Raw genomic sequence first — 21,593 nt, forward strand, 5'->3', positions numbered from 1 at the left:
GAGCTCCGCGGGTGCCCGCGGCCGGCAGGCAGTGCTGACACTGGTCACGGTGCACACCTCCGGCATGACCTCCTTTCCCTGCTAATTGCATTACACAGCCAGCTGGCTCCAGAGAGGAGTCGTCTGTTTGACGGAAGAATTCCTGCTTTTGGGGAGGCAGGGCTGCTACTTTTGCTAAGTAACAGTGGGGCCTGACATCCCCATTGTCTGGCTGACTGTGTGCCCATCCTAAAATCTAAGTTTTATTTGTAAATTAACCAAGGAACTTCCTGCCAGAGCAGGGCTGCCTGGAGGACTGATAATGTGTGCCTTTCATTCCCTTTCACTCTCACTGTATCACTGCCAATTTGTTTTTCTGCTGCTCGCCAGCCCGAGGCCATAAAAGCCTTGTAAGACATAAGTGCAATTATAGTCCTGGAGTCAAATGAATTGGACAAATCCAATAGCACAGCTCTGTCCCCACTCTGCAAACCCCTACAGCAGTCAGATTAGCTGCTAAAAATCTAATCTAGCCCCAGCTAACAAATTTCTGCAGCAAAGGAGCAAGAGTTCAATACGGGGTTGCAACCAGATTTCTGAATTGAAAAAGTTCTGCTCTGACAATGGAGAAGATGGAACAAATCACAGAGAAATTCTGCAGCACATCTTTAATCCATTAAGCACAATTTGAGCAGAAAAAGACAGGGACAGTAGGATGCCATTCCTGGGATTGACTTTCACTCTTGCCACAAGACAGACAGATAAAGTTTGGAACCAATGACGCTGAACCCTACAGCAGCAAAAGAGATCAGCTGGATTTTGTTTACTCCACTAGAAAAGATTTCTGCCAGGACTGAGACTTATTTGGAGAGGGGTTTTTCCTTCTTTCTTTTTTTTTTTTCTTTCTTCCCTCATGAATTAGCAATATAATGTCAGCAATATACCTCAAATAAAAAAATGCAGACTGCAAATGACAGCTCTACTGCACAAAAACAAGGGGGCCAAGTTCATCCCCAGTGGAAACGCACCTATTCTTGGGAATTCATACCAGAACTTCATTTATCCTTGCGTTCAGTAAAAATAAAAGAACCACAATAACACATTTAAGTAAAATTACCGCATCTGCTGAATTCCCCAGCCCCCAGAATTTATAGCCTTGCTACTGCTCCACAGGCCAGCAGGTGCTCAGTCCTTCTGTTCAGCTCGGAGCGTGCTGACAGGGACGAAGCCTCTCTTGGTCTGAGGCAAAATAAGCAGAGAGGAAAACCCACAGCAATCCCATAGATTTCAGAGATTGGGGGGACGACCTTAGATCCCAGAGGGAGAGCAAGGAAACAGAAGTTGTGGCCCCCACTGCATCCTGGTAAAGTTTCCTCCTCCCAGTACCACTGTCCCGTATCACCAGGTACAGCTCTTTGCAGGAGCAGGAACGGAATGAATGCCATGGGAATCCATCTTTCTCTCCCACATTCCCATGAAAAAAAAGCATTAATGGCAGGAAGCAATAAATACAATCTTTTTAACTGGGACATTCTGTCCCGACAATCTGAGGCAGGGACCTAAGCCCAGAGAACTGTCCACCTTCCAGAAACTGCAGTGCTTCTGAAACGCACGCACCTTTGCTCCGCTCGCAGCTGCAGCTCTGTAAAATCTGCCGAGAGCCCACGCTGATCTGCCCAGAACTGCACTGCTTGCTCACAGCAGAGCTGTGACAAACTGAATGGAACTGCTGTGTGTGGAACCACGGACGAGTATGCATTAAAAAGCCCTCTGGAAGTCATCTGCTCTGAGCCACTGCTTGCAGCTCCCTCAGGTCCACGAGCTTGCTCAGAGCTTTGTCCTTCACTGGAATTCCCAGTTTGATCCCTGCGGGCTTCCATTCCAACAGCAGATCTCAGGTTTTCCTGAAGGGTCCCAGAGCAATCCCTTTGTGGTATTTTCAGCATGTGCTGGAGCTGGCCTGGCCTCCTGGCACCATGAAACTTGGAGACTGACAGCTACTAAATGTTTTTGCTTTCTGTTTCTCAGATTCTCGTAGAGTGAAAGCAGGGAAGACAAACAGAGTAACTCTCAGTGGCTGTGATAGCCCCTAACATGAACGAGAATTAGGAGAATAAGCAGGCTGTTTGCAGATAAACCCCATCTTCCCCTTGTGGTAGCTCTGCCACACTGTGCTCTCCCCCTCCCAGGTGATGAACTACTCAACAGCCAGACCACATCCCAGTGTCTTTGCCACACTTCCACAAAACCCAGGAGCCAGGACTTACAAGGAAGGGAAGATTAGGCTAAATAAATGGCCACAGTTTGTGTAGGAAAAACAAGTCTGGGAAAGACATGGCAGCAGTTCTCAGACATGCGTAAGTCTGCTGCAAAATAATCTGCCCTTCGTATCCATGTGAAATAGGGTAAGAATCAACGGGCTTACATTGAAGCAAAGTAGCCCCTACAAGAGATTTTTTTCATGGCACAAGCAGTGGAGCATAGGAATATGGAACATGTTGCCTAGGGAAACTGTAAATCATTCATCACTGGAGTTCTGGTCTAGCAGCTGGACAAACACAGGTCAGGAACAATAAAAATACAGACAGTCCCACCCTGGCAGGGTCCCAGAGACTCTACAGCCCTGTCCTACACACCACTGCCCCACTGCTCCATCCTGAAGCACTGGGAGTACTTTTCTCCACAGCCTCGTATCCACAAAAGTAGCGAGGTACACACGGAAAGAGAAACACGTCGCTTTGCTTGCTTTTCTTTTTCTTCTCTTTAAATGACAGATGTCACGGAAAAAAGACAACATCTGACTTTAGTACAAAATGCTGGGCAATTTTTCAGAACCAGTAACCAGAAACTCCAAGGAAAAGCACGTGTCATTCTGAAACTAACGACACCAAACGCAGTCACCCAGTGACAGTGGTACAGACAATTCCCAGAGCAGAGCAGCATCCCATGGTGGACTGGACAGCGTTACTGACGCACGCTAACAACCTCTGCAGGACAAGTTGCCAATCCTCATTAAAAAGGCAGAGATTCGGTATGCCTCAAAAATCTCCTTTGACTGTAAGCAGCAGCTGGCAAACAGCATAATCTCAAATCACTCCTTGTCAGGAAAGACAAATGATTAAGCACTGATACCAACAGAATTTTGGGCTGGGTTCTGGCTGTCTTTGAAGCAGAGGCTGCTTGCCGGAGTTGTGCCTAAGTGGCTACTGGCTTGAACCCTCAGCTGGCTGCTTGGGTTCCAGAGCCTGTCACCCACCCCCTGCCCCCCTTTTGCTTTACTGTTCCACATGGGACGAGTTGTCTGGAAGGTTTCACGATGCCACATTTGGTTGTTTTGTTCTACCAACCTACAGCAGTTTTGGCAGGCAGACAACGTACAAATGAAATTATTGCTAATATTATTACTCACAGTGGCATTTGAGGCTACCATGGAAATGTTAATTGTGTTTCAGAACCCAGAATTTAGATGCCATTTAATTCAGCTAACCCAGCTGCGGAGCACCACGTGGCACCGCAGGGACGGCTGGCCAGGGCCAGTTAGCACAAGCTGCTTCCACTTCAAACCTTCACCGAAGCACTTGATGACTGCAGTGGTGCAAAACGCACTGCAAGGCCTTTACCTTTTTGGTCAGTGAGTCGTCCGAGTCCGAGGGCATCCTGGTGGACACGTGGAAGATGATCTCCACGGTGGAGGTAGCATAGTAGGGCGCGGTCTGCCCCGTGCTGCCGTTGCGCTGCAGGCCGCCCATGAACCCGCCGTGCGTGGATAGGTCGACCTGAAGGAGCCAAAGGCACAAACAAACAGAAGCAATCTGAAAAGACTGATGCACGATCAGCGTTTACTTCTGTATCAAGATTAATGAAATCACCACCCCAGGTCTCAGCAGCCATTCCAGAGAAAAAGAAGTCTTCCCCTACAGCTCTGCGATCTTCCCATTAGATTTGTCTTTTCCGTGCCTGCATTTGACATTTACTAGAAGTAAATCTCTCTTAACTAGCTCCTGAGCCATCATCTATCCAGCAATTTTACCTTCCTCCAGCAAACAGCAGCAAGGAAACAACAGCATTCTGCCACACGCTGCTGGCTGAGGGCTCTGTGGGGCTCACAGCTCCCACTGCCAGGAGCGCCACGAGAGGCAGAGAGAAAAAGAACCAGAAAAACTGCAGAAGAAACTGAAGATTTGTACAGAGAGAAAAACCTCACAAGAAATTATTCCAGAAGTTTAATCAGAAGAAACACCTCTCTGAAGTCAAGCCCAAGTCCAAAGGCGTGCTTGCTTTCCTGACAGCACCAGCCTGAGGATGCTGCATCTCCCTGTGGCACTTGGGTATTTCCCAAACACTCTGTATTTCCCAAACCCAAAAACGTTGATGGCATTTAGATGGCGACACGCCATTCTGACAAAGCAAATGAAACCTGCACACGTCATAAAGAACTCCTGTGCTGAGTGTGTGCCCTGACCACGGCAAGAGCTAAAAAGCAGCCAAGCCATCAGCGTGTCGAGAAATTTTCTTTTTGGTGAACTAACAGCTGTGCAGTGCCACCAGCAGCGTGGCAGCTTGTCTAAATTTACGGCTGTTACCTCCCAGCCCAGTCCAGCAACAAAATCTTCATACGCCTGGCTTCCCCTTGCGTTGGCCAGGATGGAACACTTGTCCTCCTGTCCCTCGGCGATGTAGAACACGGCAATCTTGTGAGTTTCACGACTGCCACGAGATGGAAAAATAAATCAAAGTTCAAAAGTTTCAGCTCAAAATTGTTTCTCAGATTCCCCTGCACTCCAAACATACGAGCAGGTGCCCACATTTAGCTCCGTACACCCATTTCAGATTCCCCTGCACTCCAAACATAGTGAGCAGGTGCCCACATTTAGCTCCGTACACCCATTTCTCTTAGGCACACAAAACATAGTCGCTTTCAGATGTCCCCCCATTTTCCTGCCACCAAAACCCCACTGCAGAGACCCCAGCTCCAAGAGCAGAGTCAAGCCTGCTCCTCCTGTGCACCAGCCGCAGAACTGGTGACCAAATTCCAGTTACAGGGTTAATGACTCAGATCTGTGCAGCACTGCACAGACAGCGAGGTGGCACAGGTGTTAATGGGAGCATAATTTGACCTACAGAATCTTAATTACGGGGTGATGACATACAAGGCAGAAGAAACATTATTGACTTTTGGACCCTGGGCTGAGTTTTACAATGCTGACAGGGACAGCTGGCTTCCTTGAAAGCAAGCAAAGTGCGTTTGATACGGAAATTGTTGGGATAGAGGGAACTCAGAACTCCGCAGTGCTGCAGCTGTTCTTCAAACAGCTCTATGCCGAGTAATGAAAAATAAAATGCAACATCCAGAACTCCATTCTGTCACTTCCTGGCTGAGGAGCAGTTCTGGGTAGATCACCCCCCAAAGTATGGCTCCTGACACAGGGCTCATCCTGTAGAAAATGCCGTTCTGTGTCAGCTGAATCCAGGCCACAAACAATTTGATTCCCTCCCCTCTCAGCTAAAGCAAACTTGAAAAAAAATCTGTCTCATTATTTGCCACTGATTTGGAAATCTCCGTACGCAGAGAACGTGCCAGTGAGGGTGGCTCCTCCATGCAGGCTACAGAACTCTGGAGAAACAAACAGTCCGATTTTCATACCAATATTTGGATTCACTGGGAATGAAGCTTTGGTTCTGGTGACTCATTCTTCCTTGGGAAACACGAACCTTATCAACGGTGTGTTCACCACACATCACCTACCATTGGCGGGAATCCAGATTTTTCAGTTCTCGCAGCAATTTTGAATTCTTCTTCAGCAGATGAAAGCTTTTTCTAAAAGTAAATAAAAAAATGTTTGAAGGTGAATGCAACACAGTGCAGACACAGCATTTTGTCATCCAAGTAGCTGAGAGAATGAATTAACACGACACGATTTCTTAAAATGATTGTTATACACCATCTATTGACCCGTTTCAAATAATCACTGAAGTTCAAAACTCTGCTCTAGCCCCCAGCAACACAATGCTCGTTTTCTTAGGCACGTACACATTTGGGGATGAGAAGTGAGAAGAGTACCCTACTACAAGCACGTTCTGGATCCTCCCTTCCTACCTTCTGTCCCAGGAGTTCATTCCCAAGTCATTCAGCAGCAGCCGACAGAAATAGAAGGAGGCCTGCGGTTCGGCAGGAGGCGGTGGCTCCTGGCGGGCCACCCTCATGCTGCAGTCCGAGCCGCACTCCAGCATGAACGCCCTTTCCTGGGCGCTCTGCCTCAGCAGCGCCTCGGTGATGGCGCGCTCCTGCTCGGGGCTCATCCCGCAGGGCGGCGGCGACGGCTCGTTCAGCTTGCGCTGCGGGTGCAGAAGGCACTCGGGGCTGGTGCTCCCAATCCTCTCCAGCAGCTGGTCCAGGGCGTCTTCTCCTTCCTCCGCCTGGGAAAATTCGTTCTGGGAGAGGGAGCGCTGCTCCGCGTCGCCGGAGACGACGAAGGCGCTGGCCGTGCTGCGCTGCGGCAGGCAGCCCTCCAGAGGCCCGTACAGCACCCGGCCATCCCAAGAGTACTTCCCTGAGATATCCCTGACGATCACCCTCACGTCCGAGGGGGCCGCTGCCGGCTCAGCGCCCGCCTTCCTCTCGGCAGGGATTTGGAGGTAAGAGATGAGAGTGCTGTCGTTGAACACGAACAGCTGCAGGTTGGGGCTCCGGAACACTTCCGAGGACAGCTCGGAGCTCTCCACGTAGGAGTTGTCGTGGTTCTCGCTAAGGAGGCTGTGGAGGATGGCGGGGCCTCCGCTGAGCGGGTAGTGGCTCAGGTGATTCACCAGGTGAGTCATAACCATCCGCGCAGTGAGAGGGATCAGTTCCAAATTCCTCCTCCTCTTCTCTGAAACGATCAATGAAAACACAGTGCATCGGTAACAGCAACGAGAGGCAATACAGAAGGAGCTCCTGCAGATTTCTGCCACATTACAGCAGCTCACCTTGTCTGACCTCCTGATCCTTCCTGTTCAAGGAACTACTTCCAACAGCTTTCCAAGAAATCCTACCTGTCCCACGGTTTTGTTTTACTTCACCACATCCCCACAGCCATAGGAGCAGGAGGGTGCCATGGCCCAAAAGCCAAGGTAAACCAGAGATGTCACTGGAAAGCAATGCTCCTCCATCCCTGGCAGGAGGGAGAGTCCTGGGTGAGGCAGGGAGAGACCTCCTGGACGCTCAGATGCTCCCCTCAGCACGGGCACATACATCGTATTTCGTAAAGTGACTGTGCTCTGTGATACACTGTGCCTCCACTTCTCCTGTGGGAATGTCACTCCTCCTATAGCCAGAAACCTCCTAACTTCTAGGGTTTTTTCATATTCAGTCTAAAACCATTTTTCTGTGTTTCACAGCATTTCTCTTTCCCCTTTACATCTTCAAAACAGAAATTTGTTCTAAGGAGCAGCATTGGCAACAAACTCAAACATCCTATCACAGAGGCAACTGGAATTCACCCGGAGAGAGCTCTGCCCAGTTTTGAAGGAACAGTTGCTACGTGCAGTAAGGAGAAGCACGTTTTCAAGGCAGAGATGGAACCTGGAACACTACTTCCCAGCTGCTGCACACACATGCTGGCCCAGCCCGTGCTCTGGGCACTCCCTTACCTTCAGCCACGGTGAGCAGGTCGCCCAAGTCAGTGGAGGAGGGGCACTGGGCTGGCTCCGAGCTCCTGACGTTCCCCAGGGGCAGGAAGGGGTCGTAGTCGCAGGAGGAGAGGTCGGCCAGGCTGAGCACGTAGTGGCTTTGCTGCGTGTAGGTGCTGGAGCCGTTGACGCAGCAGTGCAGGACCTGTGGGGGCACCGAGCCAGTGACCGACCCAGGCCAGCCCCCAGCAGCCCCAGCGAGCAGGGCCCCCCCAGCTCCGACACCGGGGAAGCCAGGACACACTACCAAGCCCATCTGTGTCCAAATTAACAGCACTTCTAAATTAACAGTCTCCGTATCTGCACCGGTTCTGGACTTCAACAGCTCACTTCAGGGCCCAGTTTGTGTTTTTACAGCCCACTTCAAATAATCCAAGTATTTCTGCAAAGATGATTTTCCCGGGCTCATTATTTTAAGCATTTCACCTTGGTCTCCACCATCCCCTGTCTGTTCTACACCTTGTCTTATCTTTTTAGCATTCTGCATTTGTGACTTCTCACCTGCACGCCATGATTTTCTAGAGCTTGACAAATCTGCTTCTGTGCCTTCAGGGTGTGTGAAAGGCATCTTTTAAGCAGCCAGGCAGAGCAAACCACGTTCCTTCCCCGTACTCACTCTGTAAATGTAATCCAGCAAAGGAGCTCTGGATGCATGCTGATCCTCCACGGCGCCAGCAGACACAGGCTCCAGCAGCATTTTCACGGGCAGTGCCATGCACCAGTCCAGCAAGCACAGCAGCAGCGAAACTATAAACTGAATAAGAGCACGGAACGTGGTGTTTAGGTACGTTCTAATAAATTCACCCAGACTCTAAGGTACGAGTTGGAAAGTTTAAAATTCAACTGTGGTTCGGAGCGACCTCATTTAAAACCCCCCTCAAAGAGCACAAAGAACGGAGACAGCTCTTTGCAGCGACACACCTTCTTATCCGCTTCCACGGAGGAGTACTCGGCACTCGGCAGGAGAAACGCAATGGTGGCCACGAGGATCTACAGCCAAACAAACAAAGTGTCAGAAAGGCATTCGGCTTCTTCCTCTGCAGAGACAGACCCTCACTGCACAGGGTACGGAACAGGTTCAGTAGGAGCATCCAACTGCCTGCGCCAGTCAACGTCCAAGCGAAAGGAAACGTGTTACTGAGCACTTCACAAACAATTCGCTACAAATGAGGGACCTGCACTGGTCCAGGGAGTGTAGCAAGTACATTCTTAACAATGAAAAAAAGGAGGAGTTAACAAAATCACAGCAGCCCAAGGAAGGAATTGAGACAACTTCGCACATGATTTCCACACAAGCATTTCAAAGAATCTGACGTACTTCAGTAATTTTCCGGCACAGGGAGGATTCGTATTCCTGAAGCTTCTGCCAGTAAGACACCAGCAGCTGAAGGACATCACAAGCCACCCGAGCTACCAGCTTGCTGGAAAACTGGAAGAAAAAAGGTGATCAAAAGCCAGATAAAATGTCCAGATACAATACAACGCATTTAGCTTTTCTATGCTTCGTTGTTTTGCATCTCTGCAAACAGCAAGCAGCGTTAGCGCTGTGAAATCACATGGTCAGCGTCAGGAACCACCAGGTTTGACAGTGGCTGCGTGATCTTTCACGTGAGTTTGCCAGGGAAGAGTCTCTAGGCACACAGGCTATTTTTGCAAATATTCTGCATGCTTGCACACGATACCACAGCAGCAGCCTGAGCCTCAGACTGCCAGGGACCATCTGCAAAGTGAAAATGCCTTTTTTTCCCAAAGCCCAGCCATCAGAGCCTGCCACAGCAATACCTTCAGCGTCACACCTATGACATTGATGGCTTTCTTCACATGGGGGTGGTTTGTGCGCTGCATGAGCTCCTCACATATCCACACTCCGAGGCCACAGATGGCTATGCACCTTGGTGGAAAGAAAAAGGGGAAGCTTGTCAGAAATTTCAGAGGAATATTTAGTGGGGGTGGGGGGGGAGAAAAAAATGCAGAGAGATGAGAGGCCAGCACCTTCATGGTGCACAGTAAGGCTCCACTTCACAGGACCAAACCACAAGGCAGCAGCAGAAAATAAGCAGCAAGAAAAGGCTTTTCCAAGCCATAAGTGGTTGGACTTGATAATGCTAAAGGTCTTTTCCAACCTAACCAATTCCACAGTTTTCCCATTTCTTTTACTCAGTATTTTACCTTGCAGCTTCACTTGGCTCCTCTGCAGCATTCTTCAATAAAATGCTTATGAGGCAATACTAAAATAACAAAATAAATTAGAATAAGCATGTTTTTCATACATCTACTTTAAAGCTGTTTAATTTTGACATAGTTACAGATGAAGTCACTTCAATTCTCAAGTCTGTTGCTAAAGCATCTTTATCTCATGCCAATTGTATTTTGTCAAGGGAGAAACACCAATTACAACTCAAATATACAGGTCCTCGTGGAGACAAATCAAATCAACTGACGACTCGTGTACAGGCAGCAAGAGGAAATCAATTCATTTCCAATGTCAAGGGGCAGCTACGAACAACAAGTGGTGGTGGCTTCATACAAACTGCAGTGTTTAGGTTCTAACCAAAACACGTCATGAAAAATTTAGTGTATTGTTTACTACAGAAAAGACACTTGTAAAATTAGGACAGTTTTAAGACGCCTCCAGTGAGTCTCCGAGGCCTGATGAAGACAGCAAGAACAGGAGGCCGAGGCTTGTGTGAGGGCAACCATTTGGGCAGGAATGAAGTCACTGCACAGTAAAACCAGGTTAGGTACCTAAGGATTTACAATGAATGTGGCTTTACCTTCACATCTGCAGTTCCCGTGATGCTCTCACTGGCTTCTGAAACGGGTCCCAACTGTGGGATTCCCTGGTAGGTATTTGGAAAGCACACAAGAGCACCAAGGATGGTGTGAGCTTCGGAACGGGGAGCCTGGAGAAGGGCAAGCAAGCAGAAATATTCCCTAAAAACCCTCCACACACGGAGGTGCCTTCAGCTCTAGGCCAGCGTGCACTGCCATCCTCAGCTTGCTGCGCTCACCGTGCAGCACTCGGGTGTCTCAGGGAACACGTTCCAGGAGCTTTTCCTTCCCAACTCCAGCAGGAGCTGGGTTTAGGCAGTACCTAACACACACCCTCCTGCCCCTGCTTTTTCTGCTGTGCTGCTCCGTTCTCTTGGTGGGGCTGAGCTGCTCCTCCAGCGGCACCCGGCCCCACTCCTGAGCACGATCTACATCTTTAATACTTCCCCTCATTCCCCAATCTGACAATCAGCCGTTTGATGCCAACAAAGTACCTCTGAGGAACAGCTGAGTGAGGAGTTGAAGCACTCATCCAGCACTGCTGTGAGGCGATCCTTTGGCACAGAGTGGGTGCACACCCCACTCTCGCTCACTGCGTAGGTGATACCAACGCGCAGGGAGATCTCTACTCCAATAAAACCATCAAAAGCACCATGGCACGAGCTATAAACACATTAGCTACTGTGTAATGTTGGAAACGCAAGGCACACCCAGTTTTACACATGCAGGAGAAAGGGAAGGGGGTGTCCCGGTTTGTTTTTTTCCTCGGAAAAATCGAGCATCCATTTCTTATTAGCCCTTTAAGCTTTGGATCGACAGTGAGGCCGATCAAGCTCTTTGAGGGCTGACGGAGGAAGCGTGGCTGGGCTCACCATTCCAGCTCTGCTGAAGCGGGAGAGGGCTGTGGCCCTGTGCACGGCCACCCGCTCAGCCACGCAAATGTCAAGAGCGGCAGCAAAAGCCCTGAGCCAGAACAGACAGAAAGGTCTCCCCTGAGCTGGTGTTCCGCATGCAACAGAGCTTTCCTGTTTTTCCCAGGACTGCCCGACCTTTACCTTTATTTTGGCAACCCACCATTGATTTGCTATTTTACTTACCCTTCAATAACTTAATCATTTAGAGTCACATTTCTATCAGTGCTGACATTTAGCCAGAGATGCTGCATCACCCCAAGAGTTCCCCGCTCTCGGTGTTTGCTCACTGCAACGCAGCTCACGCTGCCAGGACGCGCTTTCCTTGCACCTCAGCCTTTGGATGAAACACCTCAGCAGTACCAGTGTGGTGCCTTATCCCAGGATCTCACACGCTCGCACACCCACCCCCAGAGCCCCGGCAGCGTGGCTCTGCGGAGCCAGCCCTGCTCACCTCTGGCGTGTCCGCGCTCAGCACACGCGCGGCCGCCCCCAGGAAGTCCCTGATCAGCATGGTGAAGCCAGGCAGGCCCAGGAAGAAGAACCACGGTGGGCAGTGCTTTATGACGGTGTTCAGGATGTCCTGCAAGAGAAGGCACCTGTGAGAAAAGCCAGAAAGCCCAAAAGCAAAAGGGAGGCTTCAAGAAGATGTAACTTTGAGGTTCGCTAGTCCCACACTGATCGAGGTGGAAATTCCCAGAGCTCTGTGTGCAGACTGACCTCCACGTAACCACCACCTTCCACTCCAGGGGCGTAGAGTAACAAAAGCGCATTTGGTACTTTGGTAACTTTTGTGCCCCTAAACTCCTATTAAAAACCCGCACCATGCAGCCACGTCTCTTTGTGCCTCAGCACAACCATTCTGTCAAACGAGACTTTAGATTCAAGCATCCAAACGTTTAATGGATTTAAGATGAAGCACTGCCGCAGTCCAGAGAAGCTAGTTCCTAAAACCTCTCAGAATTCCGTGCCACAAGAACACAAGCTGCCCCCCCAAGGCCTGCCTGCTCCCTGTGCCCTGAAGGAACAGAGCAGCAGCCCCAGCTTTGCTCATCATCACCCTGTGGTACAGAGTACATTCAAGATAAGCATTTCATCTTTAATCCTTCCACGCTTCAAGTCTTCACGCTCTCTCTGAACCAGAGCGAAGTTCCTCTATTTGAGTTAAGATTCCTTCCCCTACAAGCTTTCAGCAGGTTTAAAGTTAGGCGTAAAATCTACATAATCCTTACCTGCAACACTGCATTTGCTGAAGAGTTAGATCAAGCTATTTCTATACTGAGTAGAAAACAATCTTTCACTCAATAAAATTTTGAAAAGCCGCAAAGGAAAACCCTTTTTTCACGTCCATCCTTAACTGGTTTCATGATGTGTCAACGACAGCCTGAATGAACTTAAGAGCCCCAGAATGTGTCCTCGTGCTCAATCTCCACAGCAGAAGCTAAAGCCAACCCAACTTTCTCTACATGAAGAGGTGCTTTAACATTAGCGCTATTTTCTCAAAGCCCCACACAGCCCCTACTTAGTGTTCCACGAAGTGTTTTCAACAGCAGCATCCTATGAAACGACTGTTATATATTTAAATAAACAGTATTAGTTCTTAACACAGTAGCAGATAATGCTTTCACTTTCCTGAATAAGCTAAAATGCCACTCGAGTTAATGTTTAAACTCATTTTAATCACTTCCTTTGATACATTTTGAGTCAATACGGGTCAATGCAAACATTGAGAACCAGAGCGGATGGATGCAGCCGCTCATAAAGCCGGGAGGTAAACTCTCACTCGGAGCAGAACAAAGGACCCACCTCGTTATAATTAAGGGCTGATTAACGCTCCGTGCTGGTCCGGCACGCCACACCTGTCCAGCAGGGCCAGGTACGGCAGGGCTGGCCCCTGCTCAGGGCAGCAGATGGGAGCAGGCTGCAGCTTCTGCCATGTGCCACAATAAAGGAGCCCGGGCTAACCTGGCCAGGGAGTGCAGGGAACCGCTCCAAACAACTGCATTAACTCCCGTCCTCACCCCAGCGCTCCCATCTGCCACACACCAGGGCAGGGATTCTGGCTCTGCTCCCTACTCCCTGGCTCAGAACGCTCCCAATACAGGAATAAAGAAGAACCATAAAACTGTTCCTATAATACACGAATGCTGTGACAGCACACGTGTTCCCAAAGGCTGCAGGAGTGGGGCTGCAGGGATCCGCTCGCTGGTCACGAGATGCAGCGCTGCTAAAAATAAATCATTTTCCCTAAAGCAAAAATTTACTTCCAGAAGCTCTTGAAGCAGTCCTCGCCTTCCCTCTGACCCGCTCAGCCGGGCTCAGCTCAGGCACTCACCCCACTTTGGGGGACTGCAGCCCAGCTCAGGCCCAGGCAGGCTGTGCCCCGCCCGCGGCGCTGCTGTTCTGCTCAGCAGGGCGCTCACAGGTAACCCGTCAGGCTTTTCCCCCTTTCCCCATCAGCAAAGCACCCAGCTCGCAACCAAACAGGATCCGGGGCAGCAGTCTGGTAGCTTTGGAGCTTATCAGCAGAGAGAGGCTTGTGAGAAGGCGAGGGAGCGAGAACATCTGTGCTATCAGCGATACCGCAAAATCAGGTAACTCAAACAGAGCCGGGCCGCTTCCTTCCCTTCCCTGTAACGTAAACTCCGGGCAGCAGCTCCAGCCTAGTCAATGAATCACTTTAATTGAATGCTATGTACACAGCAACTGGAAAACACAAGCCATAAGAAAAACATATGGTGATGGCCATGGAAATTGGTTTACTCGTTCCGCACAGTGTTGTTGCTTTACTCCTTTCATAATTGACCTTTAGAACGACAAATGTGTAAAATAATTTTGGTTTATTATGGCTCCAAACCTTTCAGCAATTACACAAAATGAAAATTTAAAAGGAAGTATTCATTCTGGAAGCATTTCCATTGTTTACATAATTGCACAGCTATAATTTAGTGTTCATGTTGTTAAAGAAAAGTGAAAAAAAGGACCATTACGGACTATTTCAATTCAAAATGATGCTCTGTGGTGTTAAAGCTGGGGGGAGAGGGGAGAGGAGGGGGCAATCACATGCGTGTCCTTCTCAAATGCATTAACCCTATAAATGGCATCGTATTTCAGTATAGGTTAATCTAGTAATTCAAATTATAAGGTCATGAACATCCACTGAGTAAGCTAAATAAATTTATGCAAGTTCGCTGAAAGGTCAATTGCAAAAATATTCTTCACCTAATTTTTGTTCCGAGCTTTTGCAGATTACAGGTGTAACCGAATAGCCCGCCAGCTGCCTTCCTCACGTTTCCAATTGTCCCTCAACAGGAAGGAACAACACGGATTTTTCACTGAAAGTTCACTCTGTTCCTCACCAACAGACACCTCACTGGCAGCTGAGATCTACAGCACGGGAAAGATTATTAATTTACAGAAGACTTAGGTGGTAAATCTTCCCTTTTCCTCTTTTACTTTAAAGGAACAAACATTTCCACTTACTTATTCCAAGTTTCCCCTACCTATCGCTACATTTGAGGTTAAGAGTTAACTTGTCAAAAATTAAGTTCCAATAAAAATTTATGAAGTATTTTGACAAGCTCAGGAGATCCAGGATTGGCTTATCAGAAAACTCCATTTCAAGGTGCCAGGTAAGACCTAACCCCAAACCAGTTATGTTTGCTCAAGTCCCTCAAGGCTGCAACACAATGGAGGGAGCCTTTTTTAAGTTCTCCCATTTTGGAGCATGTTCCATACTTTCACAAGCGGGGAGACCACTGGGATTAAGGACTGGGATGAATCTTCTGTTTTGTGCACATGCAGAGCAGTCCCTGAGCAGCCAGTGGATACAGGGACAAAGGTGCGGGTGCCGAGGCCGCGGCGCTGCCTGGCATGTGGAGGTGGCTTTGTGTCACCACACTCCTCTCTCCCAAACGCCCCTGGTGGCACTGCTCCGAGCTCTGACAGACAGAGCACCCACCGACCACAAAGCAGGAGTCTGGGTGGGATGGAAGCCACTTGGCAAGGTCAAATGAATTAGGGCAAAATAAATAGAAAAGAACACAACTACCAAAACCATTTCAGAATGCACAGCTCCTGCAACTGGCAGGACCCGGCTGCCCCCCTTGCTTCCAGTCAATCTTGCAGCTATTTTCTCCAGCGCTTCCCACTTAGCCTGCTTGGGGCGAGCAGAGGGGGATGTGAGAGTTCCTGTGAGACCCTGGCATTTGGACTTTTGTTTGTCCCTACTGGAAACGTGCTGTCCGTTAACACTTTTTCAAAGCACTCAAAGCACATAATGGGAGCGCACAGGCAAATTTTCCACAGAGAATGAGATAGGGGGTGGATTAAAAGAGGGAGAAAATCATGGTGGCCATTGGAAAGAAGCCTCGAGAAGCTGAAACAGGGGAATCTAAGCCTTAATAGGCTACGTTAAGGTTGTTTCCTTTTAAATGGCAGTCTGGGAAAGAATCTAAACGGCACTATGCTTTCTGTACAACCAAGGGTCCTCATGTGCAGCGCCATCAGGCAGAAATCCAGGCAAGAAGCACCCGTTCCACAGGGGACAAAAGCAAAGCTACTCATTTACTGCACCTTCACAAGGCTACTGCTGCTGTGCACTGCTCCTGGCTGCTGAGTAACAGCAACTGGACACAAAGATACAAAAGCCCGCAAATGTTGGGGCTTTTTTAATGTCAGACCAACGTTAATACGAACAGGTAATTAATGACTCCTCCGGTAGCAGCTCTACTGCAAACCGCTTCCTATTACAAATGAGCCATTTCCCACGCAGAGAGCTCGAGGCAGCGTTTCTACGGAAGCTCACCGCAGAGCTGCCGCAGCTTCCTTTCCGTAATCACCGACAGCGCACCCAGAACAAACACAGAGGGCACCGCACACAAAAAAAAAGGCCCGCGCCCCCCGCCAGCGTATACCGACAGAGCGGCTCGTCCACGGCATCCTTGCACTGCTCAAAGGAATCGAGCTGAAACAAAGCTGCTAAGGGCCGGGGCTGCAGCCAGGCTGCGCTCCACGGGCAGGCCTGCTGCGTGTGCTGACATTTAATCACCCAGGACATCTGCCAGCTTGGCTGGACTGGGGCGATTTTCCTCTCATTCCATATTTAAAGCTTGTTCTGCTCTTCATATCACTGAACTGAAAAAGCCACCAGCAGCTTCTCCTTCCTTGGCTGTCCACTGTCCTTTCCACAGAGAGCCTCAGAAGTCCCCACCTTTGACTATGTTCTCTAAAAAATGTAAGCATCCTGTCCCAGGGGTACTCTGCCAAGTAAGTACCACCATACTTTTACTAATTTTATTTCTTACACTCACTCCCAAAGTCAGGAATACAACTGACCCCCTCGGTCACTTTGCAGGCAACACCTCAGCGTTGCTCACCCTGGTAGGAGGGTGAGACTGGCTAAAAAATTACACTGAACAGCCGAGGGCTGGAACTTGAAAAAGGATTGAAAACCTGCCTCTTTTTACAGTGTCCCTCCAAGGTTAAGCACCTCACCTGCACGGCCTTCTCCTCTCAAACTACAAGTGGAAATTTAGACAGAAATAGGAAATTTTTGTGTCACAAAAATCCACAGGATTCTTAGGAGAAAACCACCAGCAATCTCAAAGGATTATGTAAGTACTAGAAAGACCAGAGATGAAGAACCACAATTTTCTCAACAGCTGATCTTCTGAGAAGCTGTTTGTGATTGTATTTTGGTACTTCTGGTCTTCAGCAAATAGGAGGAAGCTATGGAGCAAGGAGACTTTTCCATGTGAATGAAGCAAAAGGTACTGCTATGGTAAACAGCCAACAGCAGTACTAAACCAGCAATAACAGAATACATTTCTTTTCCTGGTTCAGGTATTTGCAAAAGCTGTGCATTGCAGCATTAGGTTTTGGGTTAACCAAAAAAGCTGTATTTATTATCTGAATCAAAAGACACACCTAGTTGCAATTGCTGGAATAGGAGTTTTCCAGCCATCAGGCTCAGCTGGCAGCAGAAGGCAGCTATGCCTCCCCCCAAACTGCAGCAGGCCACCCCACAGCATCCCTACAAACCGCACCCCAGCAACATTTCCTGATCTTTCCATTGCCTAAGCATGGGTAAACCACCTTCACTAACCCCCAGTGTGGCAGTGAACGTGCCACTTCTCCTTCCTTCATGCTGGAGGCCAGGGAGGGAAGGCTGTGAGCCTTGACGAACTTCATGAATGAAAAACCAGGAAAAAACCCCAGGCCCCCTCAGCAGCAGAGCAATGCCACTGGCTGGAGCGGGCCAGGAGGGAGGCACCCCACAGATGGTCCCTTGGCCCCGGGCCCCTCCCGGCGCCCCCTGACCACGGCTCGCTCCACACGGCAGCCATTTGTGCCAGGGCTGCTCCCACCTGGAAAGGTGATGCAATCCTCGCACGGAATTGTTCGCTTCTCCAGGGATGTTTGTTGTTAGACACTTCCACGTGGACAAATTAGCTGCAGCTCATTACCCCACCGTCTCCTCTGCCGAGCTAATTGCTACATCCTGGGCTCGGAGCGCCGCGGGAGCCTCCTATAAAATACACCCTCACACTGCTCTTTTATGCACCCCCCGAGACCAAAGCTGGGCTGCACTTGCTGGGAATAACACTGTACTCATTTATAACATACTCAAAATTGGATTATTTTGTTTTTCTATCAACACCAAAAGCGACACAACACAGCAGCAATTAGGAGATCCTCACATCCCGAAGGGAGGAGTGAAAAGAGAACTACAGTTCCAAAAAACACTTGTCATGCAAACCAAAATATTGAAAACTGTTCAGGTCAAAGAGGTTTCTGACTGTGACACTTTTAAATTACATAACCACCTAAAAAGCTCTTCTGAAGCAGCCAAGGTGATTTACTGGAGCTGGGCTGTCTTTCTGTGGCTTTCCTACATAAACGCTAAAGTTGCACTAGTGATCCATCCAGAAGGAAAATTCCTCCATGAGGCACCTCCTACTCCCTTCCTTCTGTGAACATTCCTAAAAAGGGAGAAATTTATGCCTGTGCTTAGCAGACAAACCGAATGTGTGCTAAGAAGTCCACCCCCAAGTTTATTTTGGTTTGCACTAACTGAAACCCTGGAGGGCACGCCAGGATCCCTGTTGCAGCAATCCTGGGCCCTCTCTGATTCCACACCCTCTCTGATAAAGAGGCTCCCGCCATCTGAGCGCCCAGCAAGCACCTTGGAGCCAATCACCCTGGAAATAGAGGAGCAGGTATAAGGATCCTGCTTCCTATCAACACCTTGCTCCAAGGCAGTGCCAGTTATCACCTCACCCAGCAGTTCCACAGCTGAGGAAAGCACAGCGGGAAGGACGCGCACGCACAACAGCAAACCTGTGGTCAAGTGTGCCACCAAGAGGCAGACGCAGCCACCAGAGCGGGGAGGAAGAACAAAGAGCAGCAGCAGTCTGCAAAATATCCAGGGAAATCATGGAGGGACACGCAGTGTGGGGCTGCAAAACACCCGGGGAAGCCCTGGAGTGATGGGCAGCTGCAGCAGGACTTCCAGGATTTTCCAGGAGAAAACTCCTGCCTTTATATTGTTATCTGTTTAAAAGGAGTATTTTCCAACCGCTCTAACTTTTCAGGAGGGAAACTGAAGGGCAAGAGTCCGGTAGCGATTCCTTCCTTCCTTCCTTCCCTGCTCCATCTCAGAAATGATCAAACCTGGCTGGTTTCCTAAAGGCACCAGCAGTAACTCCCAGAATTTCCTGAGGGGAAATTCTGTGCCCTTTCTGCTGCCACTCCCAGCAGAGCTCCAGCCCTTGCTCTCACTCCTGCAGCTATAAAAACCTGGAGGCGCTCTTAGATAATCTTTATTCTGTCTAAAGAATATTTCCTAAGAGTTTCTACGAGCACTGAGCTGTTTCTGCGAGACAACCATCGTCTGACAGCTCGAGTAAGTCTTTTCCTCGCCTCGCACGGAACACTTTATCCCCGAGGCCACCCCAGGACAGGAGACCCGGAGCAGCTTCCATCCCCAGCAGCAGCAGTGGGTTTTGGCAGCACATCCTGTTTGCCACGGCACAGGGCACTCAGGAGGGCACGCAGGGAGCGGTGGCACACGAAGCAAGGCTCCTACCTGGTCCTCGCTGGTCAGGCCCAGGCGCAGCACGAAGTAGAAGTGCACCAGGAAGTCGGAGTTGGGCAGCAGGTCCTGGCGCCGGCTCATCATGGCACAGAGCAGCCGGAACGCCTGCAGCTTCCCCTCCTTGTACTCGCTGGGCAGCGTGGCTGCCTGCAACAACAACACCCGCATCACTCCTTGCTTTCCCCACCAGCCAGCCAAGGCAAAGCTGCCTCGCCAGCAGCTCTCCCACAAAAAAGCACACATACAGTTATACCCAGCTCCGAAGAGCCTTCAGAGGGCACTTGCTGTCTTAGCCAGCAGCGATGGTAAAAGGCAAAAATAAGGCAACTAAATACAGGCCAACTCAGCTCTGACATGGAGGAAAATACTCACGTGTGAGAATTTCAGCACTAACCTTGAAGAGCCATGAAGCAAATATCCTGAGAGGAGGGATGAGGACAGGAGGAGAGGGAGTCGACTGATTGTCCACGCTGATAGCCAGGTTGTCCCGGATCTAATGGTTTTTGAAGCAGAGCGTTAATAAAACCAGTGTCTCACTGTTTTAATGCTCTTTTTTTCACATGATTATGTTCTAATTTTACTTCATTTACATTCAGGCGCTACACCTGGTGCTATACAGAGTTCCCACTTCAGCCAAAGCCACCGAGGAAAGCTTGTTCTATGCTTCTGCTCCCTGGCCAAAGCAAACACCACCAGTTTGAGTCACACCATGGGCCTTTACACAAACACCAATGCCTGTATTTCTTTCTTCTTTGCTGCTGTTTCCTCACCCCATTTAAATTCTCCCATCATTGGACAGGACTCCCTATTGGAGCTAGCTACAGGAAACCAAGCAAGATAAAGCTTCCTTTACGACAGAACCCTCCCCATGCCATGCTCACGCTGCAGGTGCCAACGCTGAACCACAGCAAAAGAAACGCACCGCTGTCATTAGCTCTAAGTACCACATACCTTTGCAAGTTTATACCACAGCTCGTAAAGGTAGCCGAAAACTTTTGCATGGATTTTAGGTGACTGTATGTTGTTCACATCTCCAAGAATTCCCAGGATCCTCCTCCACAACACAGCAGCAGAATCAGGATGCCAACCAATAAGGCTTCCACCAGCAATTATACTGCAGTCATCAGCCAGGAACTCGCTACTGTCTGTCAATTTAAAGTGTTCCATTTCCACAAGTCAGAAACGCAGAGTAAGTATGAATTTGGTCAACAAAATCTGGCCATTACTCCTTCTAACCGTCTTCCAACTCAAAAGGTTTCTCTCCCCAAAATCTCTCTTTCATTGCTGAAGCTTCTTGTGACTCAAAGAAAAACACGGCAGCAAACACAGGCAAAGGGGCTCGCAGGTGACAGTGCCACAGCACTGCCACACCACACCATCCCCACCCCCAGGGGGCTTTTCAACAGGCAGGCAAATGCAGTCAAATGCAACATGCACGCACCTGAGGGATGCATTCAGTCAATAACTGGCTCTTACAGGTAATGTTTCTGTATTTATAGAAATCACTTCTTTTTTTTTAAGACCACACAGCGTAGCAAGACCTGGCAACACAACTGGGCAGAAGAATAAAAAGCCATGGCTGAAGAGTCCTGAGGAATGTGCTCAGGCATCACCACTCACACCGAGCAGCTCCTGCGAGAGCAGAGTGCACAGAGAGCAGGGCTTGGAGGAGACTGTCAGGCTAATGGAATCCATGTTCTTAAGCAGTACAAACCCAATGCCGCACTGAAGTGCACATTTTAGTGACCAGAGCTGGTAGCAGCTCTCCTGTCCGCAGGCGGGAGCACACCCGTGGCTCTGGGTGCACCTGCAGCAGCCAAGGGGTGTGGAGGGACATTGCAGGAAACCTCTGCACAGGCAGAAGGAAATAACTCATGTCCTCAGAGGACTCGAGGAAGGTTAGTGAAATAAAAGGCATTTCAGAGGCTCTTACGTTTGAATATATCTAAAAAACAACTTAGGGAATTTTCTTCCACTTTTTGTGTGGTAGCATTACAAAGTCCCAAGGTGCTAAACCAGATGTTATTTAAGAACATTAGAATGATCTTCTACGGATCTGTGCTCAGGGAAATGGCATCTCTGCTGCTCAGTGGTGGCGTCAGCATTGTTCTGCCTTACCCCATCAGGCTTCCCCAGCACAGCAAAGCCCTGCCTTGGGTGAGAAG

The 21,593-nt window shown here is 49.3% G+C and overlaps 1 protein-coding gene across 1 annotated transcript in view; it reads right to left on the reverse strand.

Annotated features, from left to right (window-relative positions):
• Positions 1-21,593, reverse strand: part of RALGAPA2 (Ral GTPase activating protein catalytic alpha subunit 2) — a 93,231-nt gene that overhangs the window by 43,799 nt on the left and 27,839 nt on the right. Inside the window, exons 21-35 of the mRNA XM_017730418.1 lie at positions 20,380-20,573; positions 19,823-19,921; positions 19,420-19,575; positions 11,785-11,913; positions 10,422-10,550; positions 9,817-9,875; positions 9,430-9,538; positions 8,966-9,076; positions 8,569-8,637; positions 8,264-8,401; positions 7,609-7,792; positions 6,077-6,848; positions 5,726-5,797; positions 4,563-4,686; positions 3,600-3,755 (exon numbers count right to left, since the gene is read on the reverse strand). Coding sequence (XP_017585907.1) covers positions 3,600-3,755; positions 4,563-4,686; positions 5,726-5,797; positions 6,077-6,848; positions 7,609-7,792; positions 8,264-8,401; positions 8,569-8,637; positions 8,966-9,076; positions 9,430-9,538; positions 9,817-9,875; positions 10,422-10,550; positions 11,785-11,913; positions 19,420-19,575; positions 19,823-19,921; positions 20,380-20,573 — 2,501 coding nt within the window. The remainder of the gene's footprint in view (positions 1-3,599; positions 3,756-4,562; positions 4,687-5,725; positions 5,798-6,076; positions 6,849-7,608; positions 7,793-8,263; positions 8,402-8,568; positions 8,638-8,965; positions 9,077-9,429; positions 9,539-9,816; positions 9,876-10,421; positions 10,551-11,784; positions 11,914-19,419; positions 19,576-19,822; positions 19,922-20,379; positions 20,574-21,593) is intronic.

Source organism: Corvus brachyrhynchos, unplaced genomic scaffold (genome assembly GCF_000691975.1).
Source record: "Corvus brachyrhynchos isolate BGI_N302 unplaced genomic scaffold, ASM69197v1 scaffold133, whole genome shotgun sequence".
In the NCBI taxonomy this organism is placed as follows: Eukaryota; Metazoa; Chordata; class Aves; order Passeriformes; family Corvidae; genus Corvus; species Corvus brachyrhynchos.